The sequence below is a fragment of the Tachypleus tridentatus genome, chromosome 3 (genome assembly GCF_004210375.1).
Source record: "Tachypleus tridentatus isolate NWPU-2018 chromosome 3, ASM421037v1, whole genome shotgun sequence".
NCBI classification, from domain to species: Eukaryota; Metazoa; Arthropoda; class Merostomata; order Xiphosura; family Limulidae; genus Tachypleus; species Tachypleus tridentatus.
Window position 1 is genome coordinate 1,757,666 of NC_134827.1, and position 27,502 is coordinate 1,785,167.

At 33.9% G+C, this 27,502-nt stretch overlaps 1 protein-coding gene and 1 long non-coding RNA gene across 3 annotated transcripts; one reads left to right on the top strand and one right to left on the bottom strand.

Moving 5' to 3' along the window:
• Positions 1-1,707: 1,707 nt before the first annotated feature.
• On the bottom strand, positions 1,708-26,933 carry LOC143246199 (uncharacterized). Of its 2 annotated transcripts, none has more exons than XR_013025840.1 (3): positions 26,818-26,933; positions 6,484-6,622; positions 1,708-2,222 (listed from the first exon to the last, which is right to left on the bottom strand). It is a non-coding gene; the product is annotated as an uncharacterized LOC143246199 (long non-coding RNA). The 2 variants fall into 2 exon arrangements; XR_013025841.1 differs by having other exon boundaries at positions 26,716-26,825.
• Positions 6,621-15,003, top strand: LOC143246198 (uncharacterized). Its single transcript, XM_076492454.1, has 2 exons — positions 6,621-6,816; positions 11,390-15,003. Exons 1-2 carry the CDS (start codon positions 6,758-6,760, stop codon positions 11,637-11,639), a joined length of 309 nt encoding a protein of 102 aa, XP_076348569.1. The 5' UTR covers positions 6,621-6,757; the 3' UTR covers positions 11,640-15,003.
• Positions 26,934-27,502: the final 569 nt, after the last annotated feature.

Consider the following 27,502-nt stretch of genomic DNA (forward strand, 5'->3'; position numbering starts at 1 on the left):
CTGCTAAAAATGAAAAAAAGCCAACACAATTTCAAAAACACTTTATTTCTACCTCCGCAAGACCGACTAACGCACACCACAAATATACGGCATCTCCAAACGTCATAAATCAGATTGTTTATTACGACCAATAATGTCCACGTATGAATCGTTTAATTACAATCTTGATAAATACATAGCATGGGCGTTCTCCAAATATGTAACATCAGCCAGCTCATTCATCAAAGACTCTTTTAATTTCAAGTCTAATCTTAATCAACTTAATCATAAAGCCTTAATGGCCAGTTTCGATGTTATATCCCTCTTAGCAACCAATTAGCAACCCTCATAGAATTCACCACGATGAAGACAAACTTCATGTTCATCAACCACAACTAAGCATGGGCAACCCAGTATCACCAGCCAATATTTTTATGACGCAAGTTGAAACACAAGCAATTAACACAATATAACATCCTCCACTATACTGATACAGATATGTAGACGACACGGTTGCGGGATTCACATCTACAGAACACACACTTAATATTTTCAATTTCATTAACTCTATATATCCCAACATTAACTGCACATGTGAACAGGAAGAAATATCATTTCTTAACCTCAAAATTACAACAACCGATACACAATTTAAAACAGAAATCCACCGAAAAATTACCCATACTGGACTACACATTCTTTGGGATTCAGCACATGAAACAAAACAAAAACTCAACACACTAAGAAACCAAATAAATACAGCCATAAAACCATACTCACCAGATAAAATTAACGACGAATTAGACAAAATAAAACAATAATTCCATATATCCATATGTTGATATATGGATAGTATGTGTTATTTTTTAATTGCTTATCCTGTAAAAGTACAGAAAATGGTCATTATTCCCTTCAAACTCTGCTTTTTGTGACCTAGATAATGAAATTAGAAATTAACCTATTTTCTACGCAAAAATGGGCAAATTTGCACATTTTTATTTACATAAGTTCTGAATAAAACAACATATGAATCAAGACTTACATGTATTTATACTAAAGTTATACAAAAATGTTTAAAAGCAAGTAGTTTTTCGAGATTTACGACGGTATTGTAAATCACTTTCACGTGTCAGCCCCCAAAAGTAGTCTCCCAACATGTTTTCATTATTCGCTCCTTGGTCAGAAAAGCAAAGTTTGAAGAGAAAAATAGGTCTTTTCCATTTATTTTAGGCATAAGCAGGTGGGAAATAACACTTTCTGCCCAGGAACAAGAAAAAGTAAAAATTTTGCCACCTTCTCTGTAGTCTTACTTTGCTACATTAGAAATGGCTAGCACAGATAGCCCTCATGTAGCTTTGCGCGAAAATTCAAAACAAACAAATAAGCTTTGACTAGATTACAAATAGAGCAACACTACCCGTAGGCTCGGCTTGGCCAGGTGGATAAGGCACTCGACTCGTAATCTGAGGGTCACGCGTTCGAATCCCGGTTGCACCAAACATGCTCGCCCTTTCAGTCGTGGGGGCGTTATAATGTGACGGTCGTTGGTAAAAGAATAGCCCAAGCGTTGGCGGTGGGTGGTGATGACTAGCTGTCTTCCCTCTAGCCTTCACTGCTAAATTAGGGACTGCTAGCACAGATAGCTTGGCTCGAAATTCAAAACAAACCAGACGAAACACAACCTGTAATCGTTTCTAATTTTTCAAACATAGCATCAATCCACTTGTTGCTTCTCGAAACGTAGCAGCACTACGCACAACTCTGTAAACTCAAGACAGTATTTATTTGTGACAAACGTGAACAGTTATTTACTGCATTGTAAGCTATTACATAATGTTATAGTAAATATTATATACAAATACCATTATTGTTCTGTATGTCATTTCAAGATGTCATGACTGCTAATATATTTAACGTGAAACAAAGAGAATAGTTAGAATAATGTTTCTAAAGAAAGTTATCTCTCGCTATTTCATAAATCACTACTATTCCTTGCCATGAAGAAGTAAGTCCTATATAACTATAATTAATCTTAATTTAGGCACATGTTAATTGAACTAAAAATATATTACATGGCACGAACTACATTATATCAGGAAGCGAATATTTCTGTCGGACCTTTCACCGCCGGATATGATCGTCAGCAGGTTGTGCAGTTCACTAATACCCTCCTAGTGGACAGCTATGGAATACTCACTGGACGACCTTCGACCTCTACCGATTCGTTTGGATACTTTCTAGCTCTAGAATGGAAGGTATGAATAAAATGTTTTAACATATGTTTGTATATACGTGTGTGGTATTTTCAAGTCAAACTGTGTTCCGACAGGTTAACCGTTACATTATAACGCCACCACGGCTGAAAGGGCGAGTATGTTTGGTGTGAGGGGGATTAGAACCCACGACCCTCAGATTACGAGTCGAATGCTTTAACCACCTGGCCATGCTGGGGCACTTCAGTTTTATACTTTCACTTTATGCATACCCAAGAAGTGTACATCAACGAAGTTGATTTTTAAAAGATTTATTTACTATATGCTTCTATATATGTGTGCGCATGTTATACAGGCACACTATCATCAGAAGTGATATGTAGTTGTTCCAAATTTTCGGTTATGTAAGTTCCACACTGTCATGGCGGCTACGGGTGGCCCAGAAAAATTAGTTAACTTTCTGCTGTTCCTAGTTACTTTGCTTTTATGCTCTTATATGATAAACAGAGCTAAAAAAATATGATGTTAAACTATAGAAGTTGACCCCGAAAACAGGTAATGGTGTCCTTTTAACAAAGAACACTTGTATTGATTTTAAAGTCAAGCTCGCTTTCTAAGCTCATTTTTCCGATAGGTGATTAAAAACAAGATGTTTTCGAAATAAACACAGATATGTTTGGAGGGTTTTTTGTTTGTTTTCGAATTTTGCGCAAAGCTACTCGAGGGCCATCTGGGCTAACAGTCCCTAATTTAGCAGTGTAAGACTAGAAGAAAGGCAACTAGTATCACCACCTACCGCTAACTCTTGGGCCACTCTTTTACCAACGAATAGTGGGATTGAACGTCACATTATAACGCCTTCACGGCTGAAAGGGCGAGCATGTTTGGTGCGACAGAAGTTCGAACCCGAGACCCACCTGGCCATGCCGGCCTAAATGTTTGGAGAGAGAGAAAGCTACAGAGTTAAACACTATTTAGCTAGAAGAAACTGTCCACGTGCTATGGTAGCTACGCGTGCTCAATTTCAGCGTTTTAAATTGTAATAAATAAAGATTTCGCTCACTGTACATGACGTATCCAGAGCCTGTTATTTTCATAATTACACCGAATAATATTCCTTGGTAAAAAAGTAGCTTAAGAGTTGACGGTGGTGATGACTAGGTGCCTTCTCTCTAGTTTTACACTGCTAAAGCAGAGGTGGTTAGCGCAGATAGCCTTTGTGCAGCTTTGCGCGAAATTCAGAAACAAACAATAAAACTGAAGTACCTTATATTTAATTTTAAAATTGTTTTTAGTTCTGTGGTTTCAAAAGTTTCGGCTAACGATGCAACTTACGTTGTTACTACTAAATTATTTTTTGTGTGTGTTTGTATTATCTCTATAGGTTTGGCTCATCCTAGGCTTCGCCCTGTTAGTTTTAGCAGCAATACTTACATTCATAGCTGCTGTAAATAGCGAGGAGAGAAAAGAATGTCACATTGTTTTTTATGAACATCTATGGAGTCTTTTCCAGTGCCTGTGGTACCAAGGTAATATCTTTGACACTACTCTCATCATTCATTATGACGCGAAACCCATTTGAAATAAAAATGTATTCTAAAGTCGGTTAGAATGGGTATTAAAACTTTAATTAAAATAAAGTACACAACAATGTTTCGACCTTCTTAGGTCATCTTTAGGCTAACAAAAAGACCTTTGTGACCGTTGCCGGGCACATGTCTTATTTTAATTTAATTTACGTTATTTTAATTAAAGATTAAATTAAATATCCATTCCAGCCGCCTTTAGAATACACTGTTTTCATCACAATAATTTGTAATTCTAGGAAGAAACTTTTGTTTCAGTAAATTAATTGCTACTTCATTTGATCAGAAAAATAATGAAGTTTTTGGGGTTTTTTCAGGAGTTGCAAAAGTTCCTGTAAACGTATTGGGGAAACTGTTGATCTCTGTCTGGCTTGTCGCTGTCGTCGTTATTACGGCCTCGTTCGGGGGTCATCTCCAATCTTCGCTTGTAGTAAAGAACAAAGGAGAGCGTATTGATAAGCTGGAAGATACCCTAAAATTTCCTGATATTCCAATTTTTATAGAAGGTGGAAGTGCGAGTGAAATTCTTTTTCAGGTAAATGTAATCATGTTCTAGCCAATATTTTTATGACACAAGTTGAAACACAAGCAATTAACACAGCATTACATCCACCACTATACTGGTACAGATATGTAGATGACACGGTTGCGGGATTCAAATCTACAGAACACATACTTAATTTTTTCAATCACATTAACTCTATACATCCCAACATTAACTTCACATGTGAACAGGAAGAAAGCAATCAAATATCATTTCTTAACCTCAAAATTACAAGAACCGACACACAATTCAAAACAGAAATCCACCGAAAAATCACCCATACTGGACTATACATTCCTTGGGACTCAGCACATGAAACAAAACAAAAACTCAACATACTAAGAAACCAAATAAACACAGCCATAAAACTATGCTCACCAGATAAAATTAACGATGAATTAGACAAAATAAAACAATACTTCATCAACATCAATAAGTTTCCTCCACAAACCGTAGAAAACATTATACGCACACACCTAGAAAGAAAGCAAAATCAACCAACTAAAGTAAATACAGCTCACGAATCAAAAAACCACGAAACCATATACTGCTGTATACCATATATTCCTGACATCAGCAAACAAATAACCAACATTTGGCAAAATTAGTAACAAAATATGACATTCCAGTTAATACCAAATTTATTCAAAAACCAGGCACAAAACTGAGGTCTATACTATGTAAAAACTACACTGACAAACACCACACCAACATTATTTATAATATACAATGTGATAACTGCCACGACTTCTATATTGGAGAAACAAGTAGAAAAATGGAAACCAGATTCAAAGAACATAAAAAGTCACCTTCACACGTTTTCGAACACTGCAAGTCAAATAAACACAACATAACCATAGAAAATACTCAAATACTAAATAAAGAAACAAACATAAACAAACGCAAAATTAAAGAAGCCTTACTTATACAACAACTTAAACCCAAAATAAACCAATATAAAAGAACGCCTTTATACCTATATTAATATAATAAAATAAATAAAATTATATATTCAAACATCTAATACCGCCCTCTACATTTCGACACACAGTTACACAACCCCTTTCAAACATGTGGTCAGCTTCCGGTCAGTTACCTCTATCTTTGTGAACCTGACGATGACCGAAGAAGGTCGAAACGTTGTTCGCTCTTCTATGTAAAATATTTTCTCAACCCAAACGATCCGTTTTTGCATATATATTTCTCTACAAGTGGGTTTTCTCGACATCACTGATAATCATGTTCTAATAACGATTTATAACAATTACATAATTTCAATATTACAAACGACCCCTGGTAACTAAGACCATTATGGCTTTAATAACATACATGGTATACATTTGAGATAACGTCAGACTATCCTGTTGGTGTTATTGTGTAAAATAATGAGGGACAGGGAAGTACAGCGCTAATGTATCAGTATTGAAACTGCGTAATAGAACTAATAGTTTGTGCAGATTAAAAAGTATATGTATATTATTAATACTATTTCTATAAGTATTAGTTAAGCTATTTTTACCGCAAGCTAACATGCAAAAACGTTTGTTAGCGCTCGTTCAAATTCGAGTAACAAATTCTATATATACCATTCCTTTTGGTTGAATTGCATTCAGATCACAATTATCAATGTTTCTGTTTGATGCATATTTGAATGAGTAAGGTATTTAAATTACCACCCTCTCGCTGTAGAAGCTACTATGTTTTAACTCCAGAACAAATGAATACGCATTTTGGATGTGACATCACAGAGCAGATAGCTCTCTGTAGCTTTGCGCAAAATTCAAAAACAAACAAACAGTAACATCACATGAAAACATCTATAACATATTAATATATATTTAAAACTGAAAAATAGGTTAACGTCATGCTAAATCATTTGTTATTGAGAAACATCGTGGCTAATTTAGATATTACGACTAGAGAAGTTTGCTAGTAAGAAATCCTGTGACCCTAGAATCAGAAAAGCTTGCGAGTGAATAAACTCGTGGTCACTCTGGGATCAGCATGTTTGCTGAGAAAGCAAATTGGGGCTCTAAAACCGTAATAGTTCCTTTGTGAGGTGAAAAAAATCTAAAGTTTTATATAATAAAAGTAGCAGTTCAACAAATATATGGCTTCGGCTAATCAAGTCTATTAAAAAATATTAAACACTGAACCATACCTTGCTTACACAAGTAAGTCTTCATGTTTTCTTCTGTTTCTAGCATAGCAAGAATAAGATATTCAAAGCTATTTGGCAGAGAATTATCACAGTACCAAACTCCAGACCACCATGGTGGGAACTCATCTCGGATGAAAACCTAAACAAAGTGGAATCTGGTGAGCTTATAATCATTGCCACACAACTAGGTATAATAGGAGTTTTGAATGAACGATTTTCTGGTGGAAAGTCTTGTCACTTTCATGTAGCAAGTGAAACATTTCTTTCCAAGTTCATGGTGGTTACCGTTAACAAGAACGTCCCTGCAGATATGATGGAAAATATAAATCAAAGGTAGGTTTTGAGTTACGTTTATCATTAAAACACTAAATTCTAGAAATGTGCCAAACTTATTTAAGTCTTGAATATTTGTACCAGGCCTTTAGTATTGAAACAGTAAATATACACAATAAAAATGGCTAACAACGCCTTGGTGTTGCATGATATATCAGTTACTGTAACTATTTTTGGCTATTCTCAAACTTGACGTGGAATTAAAATTGTAAATGGGGCTCTATAAGTTAAGTGTTATAAATATTGAACACTGACAATATGCTTCACGTGTAAAACACTGTTGATTTGTTCATATAATCGTGTCGTAAAGTTTCAATTAATTAGTTGAGTCTGAGGTCAAAATCATCAATGCTATACGGCAGATGTTTTAAATATTATGAATTAGTTCCTCTAATTGAAAAAATTCTTTCATCAAGTAGTGTGTGGTTAAAAATCTTACTCCAAAATATCGTGGACATTAAAAATATCTGTTTACCATATAGTCCCTCTGTTGGTCACCTATAAATTTACAGATTTACAATACAAAAATGTGAGATTCGATCCCCAGCGATGTACACGGTGCAGGTAGCTCAATGTGTAGTTTTGCACTAATAAAACGACAGCTGTTTATCATCTAATTCTAACAGTTAGTTGGGTTATAAGTTTTTCTTCTTCGCTTGCAATTTACCTGTACCACAACAGATCTTGTGTGACTTTTTCAATTTATCAGCGTTGTTTAATGAACAGTTGTACATAGCGGGGCAGATATGTTACAAACATCAGAAAATATTTACTTTTCTGGCAGAAAAACACGAAATTTTACAAACAGCGATTTTTGAGGGTTTTGAATTTAATAAAACAATAATACATTCGCTAAAATTAAGTTTTTCCATCAAGCAACCGGGTTTGTTTGTTTGTTTGTTTTTTAATTTTGCGCAAAGCTACACGAGGGCTATCTGCGGTAGCCGTCCCTAATTTTGCAGTGTAAGACTAGATGCAGCTAGTCATCATCACCCATCGCTAACTCTTGGGCTAATCTTTTGCCTACGAATAGTGGGATTGACCGTGACATTATAACGCCTCCACGGCTGAAAGAGCAAGCATGTTTGTTGCAACAGGAATTCAAACCCGCGACCCTCAGATTACGAGTCGAGTGCCTTATCCACTTAGCCAAGTCGGGCCGAGAAGGTGGGAAAATTTTCGTCGAATCACAAACATTTAAAATTCAACTATTTTCCTTATTGGATGGCAGAAACAAACAAACAAACAAACAAAAAAGACAACGCTGTTACTACACAATATTTTTGGTTATTTTAATTCACCAACACCATATATTCCATTTTTATAGTCTTCATTAATCTTGAAAGAGAGGTGGGTGGGGAAAACCAAGATGGCAGCTAGAAATAGAAATTGATATCAAGTATAATATATCCGCATCTAATTTATGTCAAAATCCACACCTGTGGCCTATACCTAAGTTTTTTAGGTCATGAAACATAAATAAGATACTTAGAATACAAATTAAAATATTCATGTTTAAAAATACAACTTTGTGCTAATTATTGTTTTATTAGGTTACTTCATATCAATTTTTACTAAATGTATATCTAACATATTTACTAGTAACGCCTGATCAAATGAATTTTTTTATTAAAGGAACTTTAACAAATTTCGCTCACTGAACACACCAAACATGCACGTCCTTTCAGCCATGGGGGCGTTATAATGTTACTGTCAATCCCACTATTTGTTGATAAAAAGTAGCCCAAGACTTGGCAATGGATGATGGTTAGATGCCTTCCCTTTAGTCTTACTCTGCTAAATTAGGAACGGCTAGCGCAGATAGCCCTCGTGTAGCTTTGCGCGTTACTCATAAACAAACAAGCAAACGCTAACTGCAAAAAAAAAAGTTAACTCGAATTTTGAAATATAGGGAATGAGTCTAACAATAGAACAAAATTCAACGTCACTTTATTTCAAATATGTTTAACACCTTCATTAAATCAAAGCTGAAGATATTTATGCGTTTGTCTTTTGGTATTACTGTGTAAGATAGTAAAATTATTATTATTATTTACTCAAATTAATTAAAGCAATTCATTCATACATACTTAATGGTTTTTGGTATATTCTTCTTGTTACTGAGCATAGAAATTAGGTAACCAGGGGTATCTCGGCTTGGCTAGGTGGTCAAGGCGTTCGACTCGCAATCTGAGGGTCGCGGATTCGAATCCCCGTCGCACCAAATATGCTCGCCTTCTGAGCCGTGGAAGCGTTATAATATGACTATCAATCCCATTATTCGTTGGTAAAAGAGTAACTCAAGAGTTGGCAGTGGGTGTTGATGACTAGCTGCCTTCCATCCAGTCTTACACTGCTAAATAGGGATGGCTAGCGCAGACAACTCTCTTTGCACGAAATTGAAAAACAAACAGTAATTAGGGGCATTTGTCAACTGTCACTCCTGAAAGACAGCTGTGTCAATTTGTTGGTACCATTTTGTTGGTAATTACGTTTATACAACTAAAATTATATAATTATTATACTACTATTATAAACATGTTTATGCGTCAGATACGACATGATTTACGTATTTATTTGACTTTTGGTTTAACTTATCGTCTCTCAGAGATAGGTACGATTTGCTTACTGGCCTTCCTATGACATGCCTACTGAATTCGATTAAATACTCTATTTAAAGATATATATTTATACTTTTCTCCCGGAGCTCCAACATCATATTTTGAACACCTGGCGCCATCATATCTAGGTATAAACACTAGATTTAGATCTTTGCATAAATTATATGTCAATATATTATATCTGATATTAATTTCTCTTTAAGACGACCATCCAGATTATAAAAAAAAATAATAACATAAGTACTGTTTAATGAATTAAATAAAATTAAGACATTGTGTACTGTGAGAGCATGGTGACGTGTTTTTGTAGATTTCTACCAATCAATAACAAGAAATGTTGAATTATAAATTTTAGTGACCTTCTAATATTTGTCCCGTTTTACGATGGGAATACTCAATCTGAGAAAAATGTCTGACTGCCTTATTTGGTCCAATACCCTCAAAATATCTTGCATGCTAAATTCATGCTTTATGTTTGTTTCCCTATTTTAAATTTCGCACAAAGCTACACGAGGGCTATCTACGCTAACCTACTAATTAAGCAGTGTAAGACTACTCTTGGGCTACTCTTTTACCAACGAAGAATGCGATTGACCGTAACATTATAACGCCCCTACGACTGAAAGGATGAGTTTGTTTGATGTGACAAGGATTCAAACCAGCAACCCTCGGATTACGAGTCCAGTGTTTAATCACCTGGCCACGCCAGGTCTTCTTTCTGCCATAATAGAACATCTTTGTTTCATATACAGTCCCACCACTACTGATTGTAGTGTGCTACCTGTGTTCTGCCCACCACAACTATCGAAACCCGATTTTTAGCAGTATAAGTCTACAGACATACTACTGTGCCATTCGGGGCACCACCATTGAATACTTTTAACAAGAGCTCATGATAATTAAAAGTTCAACACCAAGTAAATGTCCGGTAATTATTATTTATCATTCACTACACAAAGTTAATAGTTAATACTGATGTTAATAGGTAAATTAAACTTATTAATATTTCAAGGGTTTATACTCAATGATGTACAAATTTTGGTTTATTTTAGCAAAACATGATTAAGACTAGTGTTTTAAAATCTTCCATTTCATATATTCATAGTCTAAAAAACAAATGACGTTGATTAATATGGTCTCCTTAAATTCGCAGAGACCATTCTTCTTGATCTCTAGCCATGATGTTGAGATGTTATTACTACATCCCAATTCATGTTAGTAGACGCCTGAATTATTGGTCGTCTAGTTTTTACATGTTTTTTTATAAGGTAATAAATGATCAGATTCGAGGTGTGATGTCACTAAATACTTTTTACACTGTTACTTATGGGTGTGTCATTAAAGTGACAGTCAGTTCCGCTAGTCGGTCAATAGTTGCAGTCTCATGATGCAGGTACTTCTTCCAATGGACTAATTGGACCTATTGGGCAAATAACATGTAATCAATCCATGTTATTGATTACAACAATAACCTATTGGGCAATAGGTCCAATTAGTCCATTGTGTACAATTTGTTTGTTTGTTTGTTTTTGAATTTCACACAAAGCTACTCGAGGGCTATCTGTGCTAGCCGTCCCTAATTTAGCATTGTAAGACTAGAGGAAAGGCAGCTTATCGTCACCACCCACCGCCAACTCTTGGGCTACTCTTTTACCAACGAATAGTGAGATTGATCGTAACATTATGACGTCCCCACGGCTGAAAGGGCGAGCATGTTTGACGCAACGGGGATGCGAACCCGCGACCCTCAGATTACGAGTCGCACGCCTTAACACGCTTGGCCATGCCGAGCCTCCATTGTGTAGAAAATATGTCATTTAAATGCAAAAGTAAATAAGCATAAAATTACAACAATAAGAAATTTAATAAAAATCTTGCAGTGACATGTTAAATGTCATTTTACACACAATAACAGCTTTGGTGCTAATAATGTACTTCTCTTTTCTCTGTAGGCTGGGCCATTTCATACAAAGTGGTATTTTCCAAAAAGAGGTTGAAAAAGTCACTCAAAATGCCACCAGGTGTATTGAAGGATTATCACCACAGGTGATGTTGCACCCTCAGTGTTTGGATGATCTGAAAGGAGTCTTTTTGTTGTGGATAGGTGGAGTGGTTCTTGCAACTTTGGTTTTTATCCTCGAAACTTTAGTCTTTAAATTATTCCTAGTTTCAACTGGGAATTTCGTGCTAGACAAACGCTAAATGTATTGTTTATATCAATTAGTTTATAGAACAGTTGATCTAGCTAAGACACTTTAATACATTATCACTGCTAATTTAACGTTTTTCCAGTAGTTTTCATCCATGTATATCAGTATTAGATAGACAAAAATATCAGATTTTACATGCCCGTTATGAAAGTTTCGACACAATATTTGTAAGCAAATTAACCTTAATACCAATACGAGCTCGTCCTTTTGTGACAGTGAAATGGAATTGACGAAAAGTTCTTATTTTAATACACATAGGATCCACGGGTTTTGTCTTATAGCATTTTAAATTCACACTTAGTTCTTAGTTTATACCGTTAAAGTTAATTTAATCCACGAATTTCATTTGAGGTCACTAACATTAACTTAATGGTTATTTTTATTTCATAACAGTAGTGTTAAAAAGATTGGTTAAAAATTATTACAACGTTGTTTTCCAACATTTTACCCGTCCAACCAAATATTATAATATTTCCGATGATTCTTTTTTTTAACACACTTCAATTAAATTAATCAGTAACTGGTTTTAAGAGAATACGTTAAATCTTCAGCTGTTAAATGTACAGCAGAATTGAAAAGCATTGCTCTCTGATCAAATTGTATTTCGAAAGTCTTTTTAACACAAGATTCGCAATTCGCTTGTTTCAGATTCTTGAAGTTAAACGCATTGTTCGCTGTTATAAAGTAATTATAAAGTTTATATTTGTATTTAAAAACGAAAAACATTACTCACTGATAAAATTGCCTGATGCGTCGAAAAAAGTGAATCTTGATTTATTTCCAGAGAGAACACATTTCAGCTATTTTATACCACGGTAAAGTTAATTGAAGTTACATTTATGTTTTTTAGAAAGCAATGAAACTTATAATATTCTAATTTGTTTAACATTTTTAAAATAAAATGTTAATTGGTGAATCTAAGAACCGTTAAATAATTTGTTACGTATCATTCAATCATATTGCATCCAACAACAATAATTTAAACATATATCTTAAAATTATAAACTTTAGGTAAAAATTAAAACCTTTTCAAAGTTTAGTATTTTAAACACATAAATAAGTAAGTCATTTAACATTAAACATTATTTTTTATCTATTTCTCGATATACATGTTTTAACTAGTTTCATACAGGAAAAAAAAATAAGTGTAACTTTCGCCCCCCGCTAATACAGTGGTATGTCTACGGATTTACAACGCTAAAATCAGGGGTTCGATTCTCCTCGATGAGCTCAGTAAATAGTCCATGACTATAAATACTCAGGTGTTGTAACTTCTGGTGCATTTAATTAATTGTTTGTTTATATTTAAATTTCGCGCAAAGCTACACGAGATGTTAGCTGACACTAATTTCGCAGTATAAGACTAGAAGGAAGGCAGGTAGTCATCTCCTCCCACTGCCAACACGTGAACTACCCTTTTATCAACGAATAGTGAGATTAACCGTATCATTATAATGCCCCCATGGCTGAAATGGAAAGCATGTTTGTTGCAACTGGAAGTCGAGCGTCTTAACCACCTGGCGACTTTAATTAGTACAAAACGTTTTGTCATTTTTTCAACTGTTGTTGTTAGCTTATTATCTACTCACATGCACAAAATATATTCCAGAGTGTATCGTCTTTGTTATTCCCGACTATGTAATAAATGTTAATTTATAATTAGCTTTGTTCTCTTCTGAAACTCGACTCGTAATCCGAGTGTCACAGGTTCGAATCCCCGTCACACCAAACATACTCGCCCTTTCAGCCGTCGGGGCTTTATAATTTTACGGTCAATCCCACTATTCGTTAGTAAAAGAGTAACTCAAGAGTACACTGCTAAATTGGGGACGGCTAGCTCAGATAGCCCTCGTGTAACTTTGCGCGAAATCCAAAACAAACAAACTCTTTTGAAAATAATCTTTAATTATTATTATCATAGTGAAGTTGTTGGACAAATATATATTTATGCAACTTAGTTCAATTAGACCTTCGTTATTTGCAGACATTAATGATCTGTTTTTATTTATCCACTAATCAAACGATAAAAATTATGCATGCAGTAAGTTTTGTTTCTTTACTACTCTTAAAAATATAACCCCCTAACAGCCTCCCGCTAGTACAACGGTATGTCTCCAGATTTACAACGCTAAAATCAGGGGTTCAATTTCCCTCGGTGGGCTGAGCAGATAACCCTTTGTGGCTTTACTATACGAAAAAAACACACTGACCCCTAATAATGTTTTTGTAAAATTTAATAACAAACTTCGAAAACTTTACTTTAAAACTCTGATATTATTTGTGTTTCGTAATTAGTTCATTAGCTCAAAAATTTTAAATTCATTTTGTATCGGTTAAAAGTTGAGAAAACCTCCCAAAACTAGAAAAAAAAAATTGTAGAAAATTCTAATCGATATTCCTCTTTGAATTGTTAGATGACAAGACAAAACATAAGGGCGATTTAATACAACGAAAATATATATAAATAGAATTTAATGTTTCTTCCAGTTTAGTTTAAATAAAACATTACACCTCTGTGTTCTGTGTGAAACGATCATTGTTCCATTATTTAACCATATAGTTCTGTGTTCAATACTATCACAATTGGAGTAAGTTATAAAACATATATCTGTGTGGAATTAAAACAATCCTTTAACAGTAAAATGTATCGCGTGGAATGTATTACAGTAATTAAGTTTACTGTATCTGTAAAATGCGCGTCCTGGAAATGATATGCAAAGAATAAACAAAACTTGAACAACGAAGGAAAGATATATGTATATACACACACACAAAAATAAATAATCAAAAATATTTATACACAATTATTGTTTACAGTGTCCAACTACCAGATTGGTTTTTGTTCAGTGGTAACTATATAGATCGCTAGGGTTGAGAAAATTGTTTGTTTCGACATCTAAACAGGACAAATAGAACGATAATTATCATTTACTATATGAATATTTCAAATAACATTTGTAGGAAAGAGATTGTTTGATTTCTTGATTTTTAGAAAGCTACTCGAACGCTATGTGGATTAGTTAGGTAGGTGAAACAAATAGTATTAGGATTGATTGTCACATTATAAAGCTCCTAATATTGAAAGGGAGACGATGTTAAGCGACAAGTTTCTAATCCAGCGATATACAGGTTGCGAGTAAAATGACAGATCATAATGTAGGAAAAAAAAACCCACATAATCCATACCAATTTTTCAAGTGTCTGTATCACTCCTTGAGATTGGCATCACCTCTCCTTATGGAAGACAGACATAGAACAAAAATGTGCACTTCACCAACTAATTTGGTGTTTATTTAATTTGGCAGAGAGAGCTAAGTGTTAACAAAATTTATTGGCCGTTACAATTAATCTTAACAATCATTGAAGTTAAAAAAAAAGTTTCTTAAAAGTTACATTCTAATTTAAAAAAAAAAACAATAGATTGTTTGTTTGTTTTGGAATTTCGCACAAAGCTACTCGAGGGCTATCTGTGCTAGCCGTCCATAATTTAGCAGTGTAAGACTAGAGGGAAGGCAGCTAGTCATCACCACCAACTCTTGGGCTACTCTTTTACCAACGAAAAGTGGGATTGACCGTCACATTATAACGCCCCCACGGCTGGGAGGGCGAGCATGTTTAGGGCGACGCGGGCGCGAACCCGCGACCCTCGGATTACGAGTCGCGCGCCTTACGCGCTTGGCCATGCCGGGCCGAAAAAACAATAGAAAGCAAATGATAGGAAAAATCGAGTATAATAAAACAAAACAATTTTGTAAAGACAAATAGGGATACATGTATACTTAACCTAGCTAGCTATACTAATATAGAGAGTTTTATTGCTATAAAAAGTATTGAAACAAAACGTCAGAACTACAAAATGTACTTAAACATTTTAAACTTTTATCTCTGCTTTGGTTCAGAATAAAATAATTACTGTCATTTGCAGAAGAAGTAAGGATATGTTATTTTAAATTTTAACTCAGTTCGTTATTTTGATTTTCTATTTTAATACTTTTTGTAATATTAAAACTTTCTTTATTACTAGGCTAGCTAGGTTACGTGTAATATATCGATCCCTACTTGTCCTTATGAAATTAAAAATATACATTATACTTGTTTGCATCCTTTTTATTAGCTAACATTTTTGCGTCAGAAATACCAAGTGTTGAGTGCGTGTATGCCCGATTTGATTTTCTAACTCATCAGGATCTCTATTAATCTACCCTAAAATCCTATATATGCTGTAAACTATTATGTATGTTTCCTGTTTACAGTAGCCGCATCCTGCGTTGCGTTTGAAATGCTGCGCACGGAGACAAAGCTCAACATTTACTTTTAAAATGATGGTACATTAATAATGTACAAGTTATGTTTTATTCTTCAAGCAGAATATTCTACACTAAATTGTTAGGAGTTAACCACACTATCATTTACATTTCAAATTGTGACGTAAAATGTAGAGTTACTGTATGTTATTGTCAAATGGTTCTTAGAAGACTGGATCGCTCAACAATTACTTTTCGTGGTGAGTGGTATACATAGCTCAGAGTTTTTCCACTAGGTGAAACCAAGAGTGCAAACAAAAGTTACATTTTAAGAACCTATGAAATACTTTTAATTGATAAATTGACTTAAACTTAATATATATACTAGTATTCCTTTCGGTACAAAAAGGAAATCATTAGGACTTCAGACGGAAGAGTATCTGTGAAAGTATGCTTGTCTGGAAAAGTCATTTGCTTACTTATTTAGATGAAAATTCAATGAGATCGTGAAATTTTCATTCACTCCATAAGCATATATATAGCAATTTAGATCGCTTTATAAGTACAATAGGCTTTAGTTTTGTTCAACGAATACCGTAAAATAGATATACTGAACCATACAGGTGTGACGCAATCTTTCTTGCATATATATATATTTTTAAATAGTATCTTACGTTTTGTAGGATGACGATTCAACGTACTTTAAGCCAACAATGATCCTTCTTGAATTTGGGTAGGGATCTGATGAAAGCACCAGTCCACGTTTGAAGGATTCTATTTGTTAATCAGTTATTTTGATATGCAAACACGAACTTCAACAGGTTTGTTTGTGTAAACTTTTTAAGGGTGAAGATTCTTACACCATCTAGACCTGGAGTTTCATCTTTAAATGTATTAAATGTATGTTTCACATTTATCTGCGTTTCTAATTCAGATTGAGACTGCTTTAGCTTGAACGTTTTCTACATATTGCTATGGTCATTATGGTTAATGCGTGTGCACATTAAGGCCTTAAGTCTTCATGTGTACAAAGTGGGGTAAACCATCATCATCATCATAAATGAATGACATTGCTATGGTTTTGGCTTCTGTGCTAGCCATAAGTTTGTAAAAGCACCTTTGAGGTGTTAGGACAATTGGCGTTACTGTATAGTTCATTACATTTCACGTCCCGTTTATTGCTTGTAGATGCAATCCATGATAAGGCATTACCCACCCCAGGTTAGTGATGCCTTATCTACATGAACTCAGCGTGGTCTTGATTACATACTTTATCAGGCTTTATCAAAATAACTAATTCAACATATGGGATATTTCCTTCGTGAAAATATTGATTTGACTTTGCACGATGGTGAGGAGGTGCTTGACGGTATAAGCACTGCGAGTGAGATTAATGGAACAGTGACTTGTTTAGGTAAGACAAGACAGTTTTTATATTACTCGAGGACCCCTTTGCTACACAACACTACTGTCTGTCCAGTTAGTGGCCTTAGTATCTAGATAACACTTAATCATTCCCTTATTTTAGAAAATGGATGCCTTTTATTGGAAAATAGACTTTCTTGGTATTCTCAATAATTAAATTCAGAATATCTTTCACTTTGGTAACAGCTGATATTGGTTGGTGGCTTTACTATTTCTATTAGCAAAAAATTCATAATTGACATTTCAAAGTTCTCGACTTCTTTGATTTTCCTGTAATCTTCTATCAGATATTTACTTTATCTGGATTTAATGTTTACCATCAAGTTGATCTTAAACGTCATTCACTTACCCATGAAGAGATGAACCCAAGAATGTGCAGTTTTTCACTATCAGGAAACTATTGTGATTGTGTTGATTGTGAATTTAGTTGCATTTGTTGTTTTGTTGCTTTTTTGTATTCTGATATTGTTTTCAGCATTAGTTCATCAAGCGAACTAAAATTTTGTATATGGAAGTCTTTTCTAAGATGGATGTTAATGGTCATCTTGTAATATGTGTAACATCGAGTTTATATCAGAGGTTAAGTGTGGTTAAATGTTTCAGATCTCCAATGTTTACTCTTAATCAATATTTCTACTGGTGATATTATAGATATACCGATTTTTGAGGCTTAGTATGTGTTAATGAAATGTCGAGTGTGTGCAGATTATGCTATTTTAACATAAAAATTTTTGGATATTTTGTTGTAAAGAATATCATTTTATGTTTGTAACTAAGCCTTCAGAAGCCAAAACCATCTTAGAGAAGTCTATACTATAATGGAAAAGATAGTTCAGGCATCCTCAGTTAGACCAAAAAATCTCATCAAAATTCTTGGTTGTTGATTTAGACCTATGGATGGCACTATGTAAAATTGTAAAGCTAAAAAGGAAGAGTTTAGTTGTCTCATTTTGACGAGATAGCTTGAACTTTAAAAAAACACATATTGCCAAGTAATTGACTAACCACAGTTTAACTTATATTGGTCATACATATTCTCCTCCTGCTCCAAGGAGAGATTATAAAAATACATCATAGCCTTTTAGTTTATTTAATTAGATCTTAGTTAGAGCTTAATATTCAGGTAGTATCCAAGAAAAGTTTGATCTTTCAAATTTTGTTTGATTTTCTTGCATACTAGCTTAAGTGATAAAATTTAACAAACTAATATTAATTATTTTCTGTTTTACTACAAAACTGCTAAATTTAATGTAAAATATTTGTCTACTGATTCTCATTATTCCATTTTTTAAAGTTGTTGCTATTCCTCATACTTAACGTTTTATTTTGATGTCGTTCTCACAATTAATAGGTCAAAACCTGATTGTACATTTCAGAAACAGTTGTTTTGTACTGTCCTACAGCCTGATAGTAACTTACGAGTAGAAACTGATCATTCTATTGAATTCGAAAATTGCTCACAACACCCACAACATTAAGTGTTTGCAGCTATCTCTTCGTGTTCGTATTACTTAGTCTTGACTATTGTTCTTTCAGCCACAGTACTGAATCTTTTAAGCGTACTTTCTATAATTGTACTAATGTAAAAGTTTACTGGGAAATACCATCCATTTAAGAAGCATAAACTGTTACATAAATAGGCCACCTTAATTAACCAATGCAACTTATGAAATCTGTCTTTAAATTTAAATATTGCATCCTTTGTTGATGGGGGATATTGTTCTGAAAACAAGCTAATTTCATTCTTCATTTCGATGAGTCTTTTTAAGACATTTATTTTTGATATTATAATCACCGAACTTCTCAGTTTTGAACACGAGGAGATGCTCGTGTTCACTTTCTAATTCTTTGCACAAAGCAGCAAAGATTCTGGAATTCAACGAACTAGATCCATATAGTTTATGAATTTAACACATTCTACCATAGTTAAATTTAAAAGTGAGGGCATTTTATTCACAGCTAATGCATCTATGTGAATGCTACAATGCATCCATTCACAGTCTGGTGCCACTACTCGGATCTTCTGGAAAACTCCTGTGTGACAATCTGCTATTGAGTGAGTACCATTGGTACTTAATCCAACACATTTTTTTCCATTGAATACCACTTTGAATAATAAAATTATTCAACTGATGTTATTGTGGGAATTGGTTTACAAAACAATAAATCTTTATGAATTGTGTCCTTATAATCATATCTAACAGAGAGCATTAAATTAGCATAATCTGCCATGTCTGTGCTTTTATTCACTCGTAATGAAAAAAATTGGCTACAGTGAATCGACGCACAAGAGATTTTTCAATGTCCACAATTTTATCAACACTATATTATTAGATAGGAACAGTAAATTCAACTGATTTTCTTGTGTTGTTTTTTTATAAATAAGAGATGTAGTTATTTTTAATGCAGGAAGTACAAACGTTTGACCAATAATATGCAGATAACCTTTCTCGGCCATAAGTTTTGAAATTTCGTATGAGGCCATAAACAAGTCTTCATTGGAAGATCTTATGGAAAAAGTGTGCGAAATTATTTGTTTGGAAAAACTATTTCATTTTTCTTTTTTATTAAATAATCTATTGACTTACTTGAGTATTCTGGATATCTGGTATCCAAGTGGCGTTTCAGTTTCAACGGTTTCATGGTCTTATTTGATAATGTTGAACGACAAAGAACACATAGTGGCAAGTTAGTATTAGTACCACCAATTATAAAAACATACTTCAAATATTCATCACAATACTGTCGAGTTCAATAGGTCTCTGTTTTATTTTCTTTGCTACTAAAATGTATATCACTTAAACATTTATAATTAGTCCTGTTATTATCACTAACTTCAGTTCCACTAAAACTAGGCTGTATTTGCGCATCAGTTGAGGTTTTCTTGTGTCATGTGTCTTTCTTCTCCATCTATATATGTTGGAGAAGGGTTTTATTAAAAAATAAAGAATCTAAAATGATTTAGTTAATACAAACCAAGTCACAAACAATTCTCTCTCTTCTCAGAACAAACTGACGCTTCTAGCGCCACCATCAGCAACTTATCAGATTGTCTGCTTACATCTGGCGCTACCAGATCCAAGACTTAGATCTGGAATTCCTGTCAATTTCCATTAACAAAAAACGATCTAACTCGAAATCACCCAGCTCACTTTTAGTTTGACTTTGATATTTCGCCCACCGTGTGTTTTGATTAAAAATAATTTATATTACCTGTGTATACGTAAAATTATGAATATGATGAAAACAGTATCATTTTTAATTTTAAAATTTTGTATTAATGTGTTAATTTTTTATACACAACCAAACCGAATGTTCATACAAAGAAAAAAGAAAAAAATATGTTTTTATTTGAAATATAGTTTAACTGCCACCACAAATTCGATAACATTTATATGCAAAAACGGCTCGTTTGGATTGAGAAAATATTTTACATAGAAGAGCGAACAACGTTTCGATCTTCTTCGGTCATCGTCAGGTTCACAAAGAAAGAGGTAACTGACCGGAAGCTGACCACATGTTTGAAAGGGATTGTGCAACTGAGTGTTGGAACGTATAGGGCGGTATTAGATGTTTGAATATATAATTGTATTTATTTTATTATATTAATATAGGTATAAAGGCGTTCTTTTATATTGGTTTATTTTGGGTTTAAGTTGTTGTATAAGTAAGGCTTCTTTAATTTTGCGTTGGTTTATGTTTGTTTCTTTATTTAGTATTTGAGTGTTTTCTATGGTTATGTTGTGTTTATTTGACTTGCAGTGTTCGAAAACGTGTGAAGGTGACTTTTTATGTTCTTTGAATCTGGTTTCCATTTTCTACTTGTTTCTCAATATAGAAGTCGTGGCAGTTATCACATTGTATTTTATAAATAATGTTGGTGTGGTGTTTGTCAGTGTAGTTTTTACATAGTATAGACCTCAGTTTTGTGCCTGGTTTTTGAATAAATTTGGTATTAACTGGAATGTCATATTTTGTTACTAATTTTTGCCAAATGTTGGTTATTTGTTTGCTGATGTCAGGAATATATGGTACACAGCAGTATATGGTTTCGTGATTTTTTGATTCGTGAGATATATTTACTTTTGTTGGTTGATTTTGCTTTCTTTCTAGGTGTGTGCGTATAATGTTTTCTACGGTTTGTGGAGGAAACTTATTGATGTTGATGAAGTATTGTCTTATTTTGTCTAATTCATCGTTAATTTTATTTGGTGAGCATAGTTTTATGGCTGTGTTTATTTGGTTTCTTAGTATGTTGAGTTTTTGTTTTGTTTCATGTGCTGAGTCCCAAGGAATGTATAGTCCAGTATGGGTGATTTTTCGGTGGATTTCTGTTTTGAATTGTGTGTCAGTTCTTGTAATTTTGAGGTTAAGAAATGATATTTGATTGCTTTCTTCCTGTTCACATGTGAAGTTAATGTTGGGATGTATAGAGTTAATGTGATTGAAAAAATTAAGTATGTGTTCTGTAGATTTGAATCCCGCAACCGTGTCATCTACATATCTGTACCAGTATAGTGGTGGATGTAATGCTGTGTTAATTGCTTGTGTTTCAACTTGTGTCATAAAATATTGGCTAGAACTGGTGATACTGGGTTGCCCATGCTTAGGCCATTTGTTTGTATATAGTTTTGGTCGTTGAACATGAAGTTTGTCTTTATCGTGGTGAATTCTATGAGGGTTGCTAACTGGTTACTGGGAATTTCTATAGTTGGGTTAGGGTCTCGGATATAGAGTTCTAAGGCTATCTTGCAGGCTTCAGTGGTTGGAACTTCTGTAAAGAGGGATATAACATCGAAACTGGCCATTAAGGCTTTATGATTAAGTTGATTTAGATTAGACTTGGAATTAAAAGAGTCTTTGATGAATGAGCTGGCTGATGTTACATATTTGGAGAATGCCCATGCTATGTATTTACCAAGATTGTAATTAAACGATTCATGTGTGGACATTATTGGTCGTAATGGACAATCTGGTTTATGAGGTTTGGGGATGCCGTATATTTGCGGTGTGCGTGAGTGTTTAGAAGACCTAGCCAGGAGACTTGTGATACTTTCTACAGAGAAGAAAAACAAGGAAACAGACAAACACAACCAACAGAAAGAAGACAACTTAGATAATTTTATTGACATCCAACAGCCAAATTTCCCAGTTCTCACGCACACCGCAAATATACGGCATCCCCAAACCTCATAAACCAGATTGTCCATTACGATCAATAATGTCCACATATGAATCGTTTAATTACAATCTTGGTAAATACATAGCATGGGCATTCTCCAAATATGTAACATCAGCCAGCTCATTCATCAAAGACTCTTTTAATTTCAAGTCTAATCTAAATCAACTTAATCATAAAGCCTTAATGGCCAGTTTCGATGTTATATCCCTCTTTACAGAAGTTCCAACCACTGAAGCCTGCAAGATAGCCTTAGAACTCTATATCCGAGACCCTAACCCAACTATAGAAATTCCCAGTAATCAGTTAGCAACCCTCATAGAATTCACCACGATAAAGACAAACTTCATGTTCAACGACCAAAACTATATACAAACAAATGGCCTAAGCATGGGCAACTCAGTATCACCAGTTCTAGCCAATATTTTTATGACACAAGTTGAAACACAAGCAATTAACACAGCATTACATCCACCACTATACTGGTACAGATATGTAGATGACACGGTTGCGGGATTCAAATCTACAGAACACATACTTAATTTTTTCAATCACATTAACTCTATACATCCCAACATTAACTTCACATGTGAACAGGAAGAAAGCAATCAAATATCATTTCTGAACCTCAAAATTACAAGAACCGACACACAATTCAAAACAGAAATCCACCGAAAAATCACCCATACTGGACTATACATTCCTTGGGACTCAGCACATGAAACAAAACAAAAACTCAACATACTAAGAAACCAAATAAACACAGCCATAAAACTATGCTCACCAGATAAAATTAACGATGAATTAGACAAAATAAAACAATACTTCATCAACATCAATAAGTTTCCTCCACAAACCGTAGAAAACATTATACGCACACACCTAGAAAGAAAGCAAAATCAACCAACAAAAGTAAATATATCTCACGAATCAAAAAATCACGAAACCATATACTGCTGTGTACCATATATTCCTGACATCAGCAAACAAATAACCAACATTTGGCAAAAATTAGTAACAAAATATGACATTCCAGTTAATACCAAATTTATTCAAAAACCAGGCACAAAACTGAGGTCTATACTATGTAAAAACTACACTGACAAACACCACACCAACATTATTTATAAAATACAATGTGATAACTGCCACGACTTCTATATTGGAGAAACAAGTAGAAAAATTGAAACCAGATTCAAAGAACATAAAAAAGTCACCTTCACACGTTTTCGAACACTGCAAGTCAAATAAACACAACATAACCATAGAAAACACTCAAATACTAAATAAAGAAACAAACATAAACCAACGCAAAATTAAAGAAGCCTTACTTATACAACAACTTAAACCCAAAATAAACCAATATAAAAGAACGCCTTTATACCTATATTAATATAATAAAATAAATACAATTATATATTCAAACATCTAATACCGCCCTATACGTTCCAACACTCAGTTGCACAATCCCTTTCAAACATGTGGTCAGCTTCCGGTCAGTTACCTCTTTCTTTGTGAACCTGACGATGACCGAAGAAGGTCGAAACGTTGTTCGCTCTTCTATGTAAAATATTTTCTCAACCCAAACGAGCCGTTTTTGCATATAAATTTCTCAACAAGTGGGTTTTTCAACATCACTGATTATAAATTCGATAACAACTATTTTATCAATCTAACCATATGATTAAGCTAATTTTCATTCGTTGGTTAGAGTTATGGAATTCCTGGTTTTTCTGTTATAAGGCTTAGCAGTTAGCTAGGTTAAAAGTAAACAAGATACTCTCTGGCAAACCAATCTAAGGAATCCAAAGTATTCGCTAAAAAGTTGTTTGTATAATATGGTTCCATACTGTTAATACAATTGCTGTTACTACTCTTGTTTTCTAGCTTAGCTCTATATTTATTTTTACGTATACAAATTAGATATTTTCATTTGAAACTTAGATTTTAACCATCCACCGTTGTTTGTTTAACAGTGTAAAGTTTTGATGACGAGTGCAGAGACTACTGAAGCCTAATAATTATGCTTAAAATCGCATTTGCTTGCAAATATCTCTGCCTCATTTTTCTTAACTTGTTCATTATGGATTTTAAATCAGTGGTGTGCGAAAATTGTGTTTTAGACTAACGTTTTCTTTAGTGCTAGAACCCATCAGTAGGACTTGACTATAGCAACTGAAAAGATTTTTCTTTATGCATCGTAAAATATGTATAGCACAAGTATTAGATGCTTAAGTTGGTGAAACAAAGAAGCTTTTCCATTAACAAAAGAGTTAAATAATCCCTTCAAGCAAAGATATTATTTGGCCATATTCCTCTCAAAATGATTTTAAACGCCCTATAATTTAATTTATGAATTGGACTAAATGTGGCAAAAAAAACTTCTGCGGTTAAAAGGGATTTTAATTAAAATTTCATTTGTTAAAAACTAGTGTTTTCTTTTGCACCTGAGCCTGGCATGGCCTAGCGCGTAAGGCGTGCGACTCGTAATCCGCGGGTTCGCGCCCGCGTCGCGCCAAACATGCTCGCCCTCCCAGCCGTGGGGGTGCATAATGTGACGGTCAATCCCACTGTTCGTTGGTAAAAGAGTAGCCCAAGAGTTAGCGGTGGGTGGTGATGACTAGCTGCCTTCCCTCTAGTCTTACATTGCTAAATTAGGGACGGCTAGCACAGATAGCCCTCGAGTAGCTTTGTGCGAAATTAAAGAAAAAAAAATCTTTTGCACCGATCCTTTTATTCTTCTGGTATAAGACCTTCAAATGACTCAAGAATACTTTTTTATGTTCTTTTTTAACACATTTAAATTCAAATTGAGTAAGTATGGTTTGGTTTGTTTTGTATTTTGCGCAAAGCTACATGAGGACTATTTGCGCTCGCCGTTCCTAATAAAGGGCGTGAATGTTTAGTGTAACGAGGATTCGAGCTCGCAACCTTCAGATTATGAGTCGAGTGCCTTAACCACCTGGCCATGCCGGGCCATATAAGTATGTGTTTGATTTAAGTAGAGTGCTTCTTCACAAAAAAGAAATAGAAACAAAAACACAGCTTAAAAACGTGTAGTAATATGTAGTATACCACTTAATCGTTGATTAACATACATCATGAGATTTTAAGGAAGAAATTTGTTATTTATATATATATTCCTTTATATTGACTACAATGTGTAAGGTTTAATTTCCTCTCCTATATTGGATAAGCTAACGGCCACTTGTAATTCTCAAGAGATTCTGAGTTCACGAATCCAGCATCTAAAACCCTTTTCTCTTTGCATAAATATACTTCCTAAAAGTATCATTGAACATTCACAAACTTTCCGGGTATTTCTCATCCATTAAGGTTTCGTTTACGTAAACGCTTATATTTATTTACTCTTGGCACAAAATCAGAACAGTATTTCATCAAATAAATTCCAAATATAAGAACTTGTGATTGAAAGAAAAGAGGAATCTTAAAACGTATTAACCACACAATATCCACCATATCATTGCTGATGAGGCCTGTTGTCATCACCAGAGATCGTCCGGACAACCATATTAATAATGTTGTTTATGAATAAAAATAACAGTACATAAAACTACATAAGAGAAACAGGAAGAAAACTCAGTGCTCGTATAAACGAGCACAATCATAAACCTTGCATTGTTCAATATAAATACGACTCTGGTCATAACATCCTTTTTCATTCATTTTACACTCTGCTAATAATAAGTAAAAACTCTCTGGCTCTTTACAATATTTGTTCATCAATGGTATTTCAGCATTTATTATTGGCACGCTTAAACTTTTATATTTCAGATGCAATTCTCAAACACTCACTCGTACATTGTAAATAATAATGTGTCTTTTTCTGTATTTTCTTTTCATAGAAATCTTTCAAAAGTTTGTTAAAAGTTTTAATTTGCTGAAGTACAGACTGGAGAATATTGTATACATTTAACGACCTCAAACTTCAGAAAAATTAAATAATAATCTGCTTAACGTTTCGTTTCTAAAGCTTTTCTAGGAGCGATTGACTAAGGTAAATATCACTGAATAGAAAAAATTCAGTAACATGTGAAAGATACATTTATTTTAAAGCGATTCTTCGATAATTGTTGTTTATGGTAATACTTGTTATTTTTACCGGTACTGTTAAAACATGGCTCATTTGATAAGAATTATAATTATTCATTATAATTTAAAGAAAGATGATAATGATAGAACTTCAACTAGGTATTTACCTTAAGGTTCCAGTGATAAAAAAGGTTTGAAGATGTCAATATAACGAAACCTTTAGGAGTAGCTAATCATATTAGTAGCAAAACTACATTGTATATACTTACCATATTAGAAGTAAATTCACAAATATATCATACGCACAAAGACGTTTATATATAGTGCATTATTATCCGGTACTGATATAGCTCTTGTTACACTATAAATCGATATATGTTATCCGATGTGGAAGGTAAGTGAATTATAGTTTCGTGATCACTCGTGACTTGAGTACGATGGTATTACCTAATTTACCTTCTTAAAGATTATCAACTCCTACAACTCCACGGAAGCCATGCATGTTTCAGTGTTTGCTAGTGTTTCAAATTATAGCTTCATTTTGAAAACTACAACAAAGCCTTTATCTGCAAACAAAGGTAATATTTTCTAAAAACAGTACTTGCAAGTTTTCCTTCAACTATTTCACAATCAAGAATTAAAGTAGTATGTTGTGTAAACTTTTTTGAATAACCTCCATAATTCATCTAAGTTAAGAATTAGTTTTTATAAACACAATAATAAAATAATTTCTACTCCTACAGTGTTTCTCAGTTTAAATGGGACTGCTATATGAAATAACTACTCTTGAATAAACGAGATCTTTATGTTTTATTATAAGACCATTTACTAACTGTAAGAGGTGTTTTACTTCTATAGAACAGTTCTATTTAAACTGATGAACTGTTACAGTTGCATGTAGCTGTACTATTTAACTTGTTGAATTATACTACTTTCTTACTGTTCTATTGAACT

Excerpts from the sequence above, each read along its gene's own strand:
- LOC143246198 (XM_076492454.1), top strand. The coding sequence starts at position 6,758 with ATGGTGGTTACCGTTAACAAGAACGTCCCTGCAGATATGATGGAAAAT. Across the intron at positions 6,817-11,389 it reads ATGGAAAATATAAATCAAAG|GCTGGGCCATTTCATACAAA; the intron begins GTAGGTTTTGAG and ends TTTTCTCTGTAG.